This window comes from Dysidea avara, chromosome 8 (genome assembly GCF_963678975.1).
Source record: "Dysidea avara chromosome 8, odDysAvar1.4, whole genome shotgun sequence".
NCBI lineage: Eukaryota > Metazoa > Porifera > Demospongiae > Dictyoceratida > Dysideidae > Dysidea > Dysidea avara.
In genome coordinates, this window is record NC_089279.1 from 14,362,159 (window position 1) to 14,373,600 (window position 11,442).

At 38.7% G+C, this 11,442-nt stretch overlaps 1 protein-coding gene across 1 annotated transcript in view; it reads right to left on the bottom strand.

Moving 5' to 3' along the window:
* LOC136262915 (uncharacterized) overlaps positions 1-11,442 on the bottom strand; it is a 317,270-nt gene that overhangs the window by 144,475 nt on the left and 161,353 nt on the right. The window contains exon 19 of the mRNA XM_066057331.1: positions 10,134-10,487. Within this exon, the coding sequence (XP_065913403.1) occupies positions 10,134-10,487 (354 nt within the window). The remainder of the gene's footprint in view (positions 1-10,133; positions 10,488-11,442) is intronic.

Sequence of the window (11,442 nt, forward strand, 5' to 3'; positions counted from 1 at the left end):
TGCTACATTTAATCGACTTTTCTTTCTCTGACTCAACAATTTTCAAGTTGCTTGTCAGGAGGATTTTGGATGATACTGCCTACAAAAGTATCTTAGTTTCTGAGAAATATTTTTGGCTCAATCATGCAAAGAGTGGGTGGACTCAGCTAACTTTCCTTACATTTCATTGTTGTTGTTACTATTGTTTTTGTAACTACACCTTCTTGCCATACCCACTCAGGTCCCTCATCATGGTTGTGTTTGGCTGCACGTATCCAAGAATTTAATTTTCATACTTAATTTTCATTGCTTACTCAAAGATGACTTTCATTGGTTTATTATGATTAAGTTGCTACAAAAAAAGTAACCAAGCTGTTGAATTTACTAGCTGCACTTCTTGCTAATTTTTACAAACTAACAATGATCGGTTCATTACAGTACAACATTGACTCCTGATGGTTCACCATAAAACACAGAACACAGCAATCATGCCAATTTATTTCATAGGATACCTCTACCAGAGGCTTACTCAAGATCAAAGATACCCTAACAAAGCAGTCACCAGCCATTTATGATTAACATAGTAATGGTGGTGAATATCTAGAGGCATTATTACATACACTTTTTCAAAAAAGTAATGTAACCAAAGGTCAAATCTGCAATGGCATTGTGTTAAAAAATACATGCATGTGGAGTACTACTTATGTGGAAAGTTTCATGGTTTATGAAAAAGTGTATGATTGATGCATTGTGCTGCTATACTATATTGATTTGTTTGACTTGCAGTATTTTATTTTTTGCTAGGGTTTTCTATACGTTTTTATTTTTGTGACTGCCAGTAATATTTAGTCCTTGGATCCCTACTTCAGTTTAGAGTTGAGGCATTAATTAACTTGTTAAAACATGGTACCAAAGTAAGGTCTTGTTAAGCAAAACAACTTGGCTTTTATTTGAAGTTAATCATTCCTAAGGTATGATCATTTATATTTATTTACCCATGGATTTTGAGTTAATGTTGCTTGTCAGTTTAACCCGGTCAGCAGGGCTTACCCTATTGTGAGCGGGTTGCCACCGTCAACAGATGGTGGTTGTTTTGGTAGGTGTGCAGGGTTCCATGGATTCTCCTATTAATTCTCAAATAGGTCCCTTTTCAACAATTTTACATGATGTATACAGCATGTTTTACTACAAAGGCTTGGAGGTAGGAATGCTTGGGGATTCTAACATTCTCTGAAGCCAACAAGAATTTCTGCATGCCAAAGAAAGGCAACTGCCTTTCCCTCCAAGCCATAGGAACCATAAAACCTCTGGGATATTCCCTGCACACCCACCACAAAGAATGTCCTCAAATCAAAACGATTTCCAGGTTGGTGTAAATGTTTGCCGTATCGAACTGAACCATGTTGAACTGCTTGTATCAAACTGAACCATGTTGAACCACTCTGGAGTGGACCTGCTAGGGATGGTTCGATCTAGTTCTACATACCCAATGTAAACAGTTATGACCTTGCAATTCAACTTAGTTCTAATAAACAGAATAAGATGTGAAAAAAAAATACAGCTAAAATGCATATGGTGACTGTAATGATGAAATGAGGCGAGCATGTGTTCTCCTGTGCATGTTGCTCACTCTTTGACCTAAGTAGTATAAGTATAAGCGCTGATAACAGGGGGTCAACAGGGGTCAGGTTATGCTCCCCTGGTGAACCTAGACCATCTGAGATTGGTTGTGAGAGCAATTTAAATTGTTAAATTCTATCAAAGTATTATATTAAAAATTTGCTTGACTGCATGTTGTATCAGGGTGAGTGATCTATATTAGGGTGACTGCTCCACTAGAGTATATCGATCTTGCTTGACCAGTTTCTGAAAGTAGACCCCAGTAGCTATCCACTTAGAGCTGAACCTGGATGGACTCTTACTATGTACACTATAAGTTGAACTAAACAGCATACAAACCCTGTTAATGGATGCTTTCAATGCATCTAAAGGTCTGACATAACTCCCAGTTCAGTGACTCAGATACAAACACCTGGTAAGGCAGCTGCTTCACCTGCCTACACTGCAGCTACACCTCAGCAGGGAGTAGATGAACACAATTAATACGTAACTGATATTGGATCAACTATAGGTACACCTGGAAGGTGGATTTGTTGTCTGTGCGTACTGGCTAGCACTATAAATGCTTCAAAGAATCTACTCAAAGTGTGGTGTAAGGAGGCTTGTACTATGCATTATGCTGACTGCAGGATGAATGAAGCTATAGGTTGCCATTGGAGAATAAGTGGACTTGAAGCACTGTGCCATTGTGATTAAAAATGGCGACCGGTGTTGGGGTATATAGTCTGCGTGAGGAATAGTAAACATCAGTGCTGCTTCGCATTATAGCATTTCTTAAGTAGGAGACACTAAACCATTCATGTAGAGTACTGCACAGCTGCCTGGAATGTGTGTGCATGTCTGTCCTATTTATCCCTTGGAATCTGCAGTCAGGGACGAGGTAGTGGAGCTGGCAGTCAGGTGGCTGGTGGACATAAACAAAAGAACGAATGGAGGTTATCATGGGAGATGTGGTCAGCTGTGCTATTATTGTACCACTGCTAAGTGTCTACAGGCTACATCAATCTCGCAGTTAGTAAAAACAATGAACCACTGGCTGCATTACAAGTACATGGCAGCTTTATAGTGTCTATTCACAGCAGTGACAACTCTGGAATGGTCAAACTCAAATCGTACCTGACTTCTTCCACAAAGCTCAAACAATTGGATTTTTCTTTTTAAAATTACTATGATGTTATATTTGACCCCATGTAGTGGTAGATGCATTTTTTTTCCTGCCAAAACACACAACTCAGGCACCTCTGTTTGAATCAGATGATTGAGAGTCTGGGCACTATTGACCCAACAAAAGTAGACTCAACCCATTCCAATCAGCTAAGGTTTGCCACCAGCGCAAATCAGAGTGAAACTTTATTATTCAGAAGTATATTTAATGTTGGCTGCTGTTGCACACATGCAGAACATGAATGATTTGGCACAACCAACAACCTCCATGGCTTGCTTTCCCACGTAATCTGTCCTACATCTAATCTGTCCTACATCCTAGCCATAATATATAAGTACAATTCGATGCCCCTGGAATGCCTTAATAGCTGCAGATTAGAATAATTGTATACAAGTTGTGCTGCCCATTAGAGCAGCTCTAGACAGTCCAAGGCAAGAAGTTCGATAGAATATTGAAAATTGACGGCATGACAAGCATATACCTAAAAATATTTGATATGAGGTGATATATGTATTGTAAATTCAAAAATGTCAGAAAAGTACCATAGCCAAGTTAAACTATCCCTTTAATGGGTTGAGATAGTGTGTGGGAATAAAAAAGCAGCAATCTAGTGCAAGCGACAGTTGTAAACAATTTATCCATGGTGTGTTTCCAAGACCAGATATTTCATACCCAGAAGGCTGGATTATTATTATTTTATTTTTATTTTTATTTTTTGGTTGAGCTTGTTTACAAATTGCAAGTTAGATGGTAAAACATTGGGATCATTTGAGTGATCAAACTCACTGGCTGTTGTTTGGAATAGCTACAAACTTGCTGGCCTCATCCCAGGTGCAACATGCTCGGTTTTATCTTTTTCAATTTTCCCTCTTATATCCTCTTAATTAGCTTGGCTGGCACTGGTCATGGTCTCCGTTGTATCTTTGGTATGAACAATATCTATAGGGTCGGGATCCTTGAAATGGCCGACAGATTAGAGAATTGGTAATTAGGTACCTCACATAAGCTTTTCCTAACCAAATATCATCATGTGATTGGGAAACCTGTGACATGCCATTTAAAAACATTTATTTCCTTAATTTACTTTAAGTATAACAAATCGCAAAACATATTGTCTGTATTGCCACCTTAGTAACACACAAATACGTTTATGTTATTATGAATATCTACATGTACAGATACACACACAAACATATACCCCCTACATACATATACCTATATATATACTCGTACATTATATCCATATATATATATACACACATATATAAATGGTGTTCTATCACTTTAAGGGAGGGGGTATGGTGGCAATACCTTTTTTGCACAAATGAAAACTCTGTTACCAGTCAACACTGATTGCCATTTAAACTCAATTATCACTGTTGCAAGTTACCCTCTGCCAATTATTGCAGTTTGTATGCTGATAAGGGGGCACTACAGAGGCGCACACATTCACTCAGCGGTCTGCACTGGGGCACTGCAGACCCTGAGACCTTTTCTGCACAAATGAAAACTTTGTCACCAGTCAACAATGATTGCCACTTAAACTCAATTATCACTGTTGCAAGTTACCCTCTGCCAATTATTGCAGTTTGCATGCTAATATAAGGAGGCACTATGGAGGCGCACACATTCACCCAGCCGTCCGTGCTGGGGCACTGCGGACCCTGAGACCAAGGAGTGTTCATTATATTAAGGTCCCAACGGCATCTATGGAGGAGAGGAGGTGGTCGCATATTGTCTGTACTATTATTACCTTAGACACACTTTATTAGTTGTAAATATACTACATGTACCAGAATTACTACAAATGAAAATACTAACATCTAACATACACACACACCCATATTAGCATATATCAGTATTCTATTCTTTAGGGGGGGGGGGGGGGTATAGGGGCAGTACCTTAATCAACCCAGGTGAATGCTCTTTGTTACCAGTCAACACTGATTGCTTGTTGCAAATTACCCTTTGCCAAATTACTGTATTGCAGTTTGTTTGCTGAGAAGGCATGTGGTAAGGAAGTACGGAGGTGCACACATTCACCCGGTGGTCCACACCGGGGCACTGCAGACCCTGAGACCAAGGAGTGTCCCTAATAGTAAGGTCCCAACGGCATCTATGGAAGGGGAGTCGCCTATGAACAAAGAAGACAAATATATTGTAGCTAATTAGAACTTGCTTGGCATCATTGATACATAGGTTTAGTAGTTAAGAACGGAGAAATCTCGTAATCTCCTGGATGATTGTGGGGAAATTATTCTGCATTAGGGGAGCCGTTTAATAGCGTCCATTGGTTCCTGTATTAGCACTGAGTAGCTTCCGTTAAGTTTCCTGACTTTTCCGTTATCTCTGGCTGTAACGCCCCACTGCATCCCTTCTCGGCATCTTTTATGTGGAATATCGACGAATGTACTGGTAGTAATGTCCAGTCTAGTTCCATGACTCTTCTGTGACGTCCCTCCTGTGTGTCCTTCTGGTGGCATATCGATGAAACGATGAATGTCTCACTGAGTTGGCCGCATTGAACTTCCGGTATAGTTCCAAGACTGTTTCATTTATTTTTCGTAAAGGCGGTATGTTAACGAAATGACAAGATTCACTATGCCACGTAGCACCATGTGTTCTAACACCTCTTCATGCGCCTTTTTTCTTGTAACGCATGCGCAATGTTATTCTCCAATTATTGCCAACCCTTCTCACATGTGTGCCTTCCCAATCTTTCCTCCAGTCATGGTGGAGCTTCGGGTTAGTCACTATCATAATACACTCATGCATGCTCGACTGCAACATTAACCTAGTTTGACTAGTTAAACTCCATATAATTTACCTCTCCATGAGTAATTTACACCCCAAGGGCAGGTAAACTCAAAGAATTTTGCAGCTAATAAAAGCAATCATAACTTCAAACTGGAATTACCTATAATATGTTAAAAACCAAGTTGTTTTGTTCAACAAGACCTTCACTTTGTTACCATGTTTTAACAAAGTTAATTAATGCCTAAGGGAGATAAAGACAGAAATGGTCAAATTATGGCCACAAAGGCCACATCTGTGATGGAACTATATAAAACATACATGTCATGAGTAATGTATCTATCAATGTATTGTCCCACTACCCCCCTCGGGCATATATGGGGCTATAGTGGGGATTTGACACAGCCGAATGTCAAATGCCCCATAGTAGGGCAAACCTATTGTGTCAAATCCCCACTGTTGGCCCCAGTTGCAATGCGGGATTTACTTGGGATTTGACATAGCGAAGTAAAGTTACAACAAAAAATATTTGGGTGCTTAATGAATGATCGTCAAATGCCCCATGGTGGGGCAGCAGTTTCGTGTAAATTCCCCCTGTAAAGCCCCACTTATGCCCGAGGAGGGGGGGGGTGGGTGGTGGGGAAATATATTGATAGGTGCATAATACTAAGTATTATGTGGAAAGTTTCATGGCTTTATGAAAAAGTGCATAATTTGGCTAATTTTGGAGGCTACGCCACTATACTAATACAGAGATTCCCAAACTACAGGAAAGTGTTCTAATCACTGTGCTATCTGCTATCAACCCATCACCCTTATAAATGTGAATCTGATATAACCAATTTTAAAGTAACCTAGTGAGGAAAAACACCAAAACTGAATCCAACCCTCACCCTAAAGGTTATAATTATAACCAAGGTTTTCCTGTAAAGTGTAACAATGTCTATCATGCATGAAAATAATGAGTTCAAGGAAAGATTTAGCAACACTCTCCAACCTCGAACTGACTATGAACATGTTTTTGCTATGGCATAGCTATGATATACATGAGAAATTTTAGGGATCATAGAAGGTGAGGTCATTTACACCAGTGACTATACTAGTGGACATTTAATCCCTACTTCAGTCATCACTATATATACAATTGACAGACTATATTATATCAAGACACACGATAGTGTGTTGTGCGGCCCAAGAAGCCGGCGCGCCACACAGTGAGTATATTAACAGGAAGAAAGAAAACGCAATTCTCACACTTATGTAGCTCTGTGATCCTTTATGCGATTGGAACCAAATTTGCTACAGACGTGCCGGCCAGTTATGGGAGTCTACATACCAAATTGGAAGAAAAGCAGTCCAGCCATTTCCGAGATACGAGCGAACAAAATTTCGTTTTAATTTCTTCGTTTTTTTCTTCTTCATTTCGCACACTTCGCAAAATCTGCCATAAAACACGAATGCGTACTCGGATAGGGCTGAAATTTGGCACACTTGAAGGGCTCATTAAGGCGGATCTTAGTACCAACTTTGGTAGGAATCCGATGAACATTCACGGAGTTATGACCGATTATGTGCGTAAAATAAGGTCGAAGGTCTGTCACGCCTACAGGGTAAACCCCTTGGAGGAATGAGTTGAAAATTGATATGTAGATGGAGTAACCATCGTAGGAGTGCCTTTTTGTGGTTTAAAAGTAATTGAGATAAAGACCATGGAGATATGACACAAAACCCAACCTGTGTCAAAATCACGCGATCGATTATTATGAATAAAAAACTATTAGTTTTCATATCTACCAGGCAAACCACTTAGAGCAATGAGCTGAAAATCAGTATGTAGCTGGAATAATCATCATAGAAAGTCCTTGCAGTAGTACAGAAGAATTGGTTTACAAACCACTGAGTTCTGATTCCAAAGCCAACTACGTGTAGCATATGCGAGATCGAGATACTCTAATAGAACAGTCACCCTAATAGAGCATTCAGCTACGTTTATAACTTACTCCATTATAGAATTATATTACATTGCAAGATATTCTGTACGGAATTCAGCTACAAACAGTTAATCTGATAGACAATTCAGCTATATGCAAGTCACCCTGTAGAGAGTTCATCTAGAAACAAGTCACCCTGTATCAGCTAGAAGAAGTCACCTTGTAGAGAGTTCAGCTACAAAGAAACCATCATGTAGAGAGTTCAGCTGCAAACAAATCACCCTGTAGAGAGTTCAGTTACAAAGAAACCACCATGTAGAGAGTTCAGCTGCAAACAAATCACTCTGTAGAGAGTTCAGTTACAAAGAAACCACCATGTAGAGAGTTCAGCTGCAAACAAATCACTCTGTAGAGAAGATCAGCTAGAAGAAATCACCTTGTAGAGAGTTCAGCTACAAAGAAACCATCATGTAGAGAGTTCAGCTTCAAAAAAATCAATCACTCTGTAGAGAGTTCAGCTAGAAGAAGTCACCTTGTAGAGAGTTCAGCTGCAAATAAATCACCCTGTAGAGAATTCAGCTACAAACAAATCACCCTGTAGAAAGATCACCTAGAAGAAGTTACCTTGTAGAGAGTTCAGCTACAAAGAAACCACCATGTAGAGAGTTCAGCTGCAAACAAATCACCCAGTAGAAAGTTCAGCTATGAACAGATCACCCTGTTGAGAGTTCAGTTAGAAACAAGTCACCCTGTAGAGAGATCAGCTAGAAACAAGTCACCCTGTAGAGAGTTCAGCTAGAAGAAGTCACATTGTATAGAGTTCAACTACAAAGAAACTACCATGAGAGAGTTCAGCTGCAAACAAATCACCGTGTAGAGAACTCCAGCTACAAACAAATATGCCCTGTAAAAAGATCAGCTAGAAGAAGTTACCTTGTAGAGAGTTCAGCTACAAAGAAACCACCATGTAGAGAGTTCAGCTGCAAACAAATCACCCAGTAGAAAGTTCAGCTATGAACAGATTACCCTGTTGAGAGTTCAGTTAGAAACAAGTCATCCTGTAGAGAGATCAGCTAGAAGTATCACCTTGTAGAGAGTTCAGCTACAAACAAATCACCTGTAGAGAGTTCAGCTACAAACAAATCACCCTGTAGAGAGATCAGCTAGAAGAAGTCACCTTGTAGAGAGATCAGCTATAAAGAAACCACCATGTAGAGAGTTCAGCTGCAAATAAATCACCTGTAGAGAGTTCAGCTAGAAACAAGTCACCCTGTAGAGAGTTCAGCTAGAAGAAGTCACATTGTAGAGAGTTCAGCTACAAAGAAACTGCCATGTAGAGAGTTCAGCTGCAAACAAACATCCTGTAGACAACTCAGCTACAAACAAATCGCCTTGTAGAAAGATCAGCTAGAAGAAGTTACCTTGTAGGGAGTTCAGCTGCAAACAAATCACCCTGTAGAGAATTCAGCTACAAACAAATCGCCCTGTAGAGAGACCAGCTAGAAACAAATCACCCTGTAGAGAGATCAGCTAGAAGAAGTCACCTTGTAGAGAGTTCAGCTATAAAGAAACCACCATGTAGAGAGTTCAGCTGCAAACAAATCACTTGTAGAGATTTCAGCTAGAAACAAATCACCTTGTAGAGAGATCAGCTAGAAACAAGTCACCCTGTAGAGAGTTCAGCTAGAAGAAGTCACATCGTAGAGAGTTCAGCTACAAAGCAACCACCATGTAGAGAGTTCAGCTGCAAACAAATCATCCTGTAGAGAATTCAGCTACAAACAAATCGCCCTGTAGAGAGACCAGCTAGAAACAAGTCACCCTGTAGACAGATCAGCTAGAAGAAGTTACCTTGTAGAGAGTTCAGCTGCAAACAAATCACCCTGTAGAGAATTCAACTACAAACAGATAACCCTGCAGAGAGTTCAGCTACATTTCAAGTCACCCACTGTAGAGAGATCAGCTGCAAATTATCCTGTGGGAATTAATTGACATGTAATAAATATATGCATTATATATATAATTTGTACATTTACTGATAAAATCAGAATGAGTTAAAGTGTTTCTAAAATCTGCTTCATCTTTTTTTTTTTCCTGTGGTAAAGAAAAATATATAGCTTGAAAAGCCCCAAAGCTGGCCATAGGCCGGCTTTGGGGTATACAAATACAAAAAGAAGTGAAATCTAATCAAAAACAGCCAAGCTGTAAAAAAGGGTGTGCGGCCCTTGAAAAGGCTTTGGTGAAAAAAGATGTGAAATCCAAGGTGGCAGCCAAGAAATGGCTGTGATGGTAGGTTAATGGTAAAAATTTTAATAACGACAATTCAGGTGAATTTTGTGCCGCTGGTCTTTTCAAGGGCCGCACACCTTTTTTTACAGCTTGGCTGTTTTTGATTAGATATATGACTGAAGTATATAGGAATTAAAATGTCCACTAGTATAGCTGCAGGTGTAGATGATCTCACTTGCTGTATTGCTTTTTGTTTTATGGTCCTACTCAATGGAAAATGTCTCTAACTTTTTTACTTAGACTTGTAGCTATGGTTGGTAGGAAACAGTTTATTATTTCAAACTTTGGACACATACATACTGTACTTTAAAGTATATGCACAATGGCATGTGGTGTACATATTATACTTTTTGTCAGAAAAAAGTTGTATCTTAATAAAACAGAAATTCACATACCTGGTTTAATTGTTGAAATGATTTTATAGGTTTCTCTATATTCTGATCTTCTATGAAACCAAGCTTTCTAACAAAATCATCTATTTGTTCACTATTCCACTTTGCTGTTAAAACTGAGGACTGCTGCTGGGTACCAGATGAAGTTTCATCACTATTCTCATTTTTGAATGATTCATGCTCAACTCCTGTTAATTCATAATGAAGAAGTACTTCAGAGCTACATTTATCTGTCACATCTATGTCCACTTGTAAAGCCTCAGTAATTCTTTTTTGTTTGTGTATGATAACTAGCTTGAAATATCCAGTACTCATTATGCACTTTAGCTCATTGGAAACATTCTCTAAAGTATCTCCCTAAATGGAATAATTATAAAATGACTCCCATACATGCAGAGAGTACAAGACATTTTTTTTTTAATCCAGTCGGCTGCAACCATTGTACCATGGATCACCATAACAAAATGTACAATTCACAGTGCATTCACTGGTATTGTGCATTTAATACAACCTGAAATATGCATGCTCACATAGGTCCTGCCACAGCAAAGTCTAAGAGTAAAAAATGAAGCCCACAGCATCATCCATTATTGAGTAGTAAGGCATCGTTAGTAAGTCAGTCATTTTATTGGTGGAAAATAGGGCGCTGAAATATACCTATATTTAGTCATACTGAGGTATTAAAATGCCACAGTACTATATACCAAGGCCCAATACAAAACCATGATACCTAAATATTGAAAATACTTAATATATCGTAGTAAAATACAAGGAATAAGATGTTGTGGCATCAAAATATTCTGCGCATTTACAGAATGGATAGCTGAGTGCAAATGTTTTATGCCTTGCTACCAACCAAATACCATTCCTATTCAACATTATTTTGTTGGTCAGTATCCATTACCTATATTTTAGTAATACTGAGGTATAAAAAATATACCGAATGAAGGTTTTTGGCAATACCACAGAGCCCTAGTGAAACAATAAAAATCACTATTTTGGAAATCAATGATATAATGCTTGAGTTTGATTGCATCCAACCAATGCTGCAAAATGCTGAGATATAAGGTTGGGTTGATATTTTTGGAGGAAAATGCAAACCTTTGTGATCCCTGCTGTACAGTAGACTCCTGTTTTATGTACAACTTTTAACCATTATTTTTGAGCAGTGCTAAAAATCTAAACAGAGTATATCAACATTCTATGACTGTTGTATTAGACTGACTGCTCTATTAGAGTATCTTGATTTTGTAGCTGTAAAATATAAATTATAGGTAATTAGTAAAGCTGTTAACTTATTTATGTAATAAAT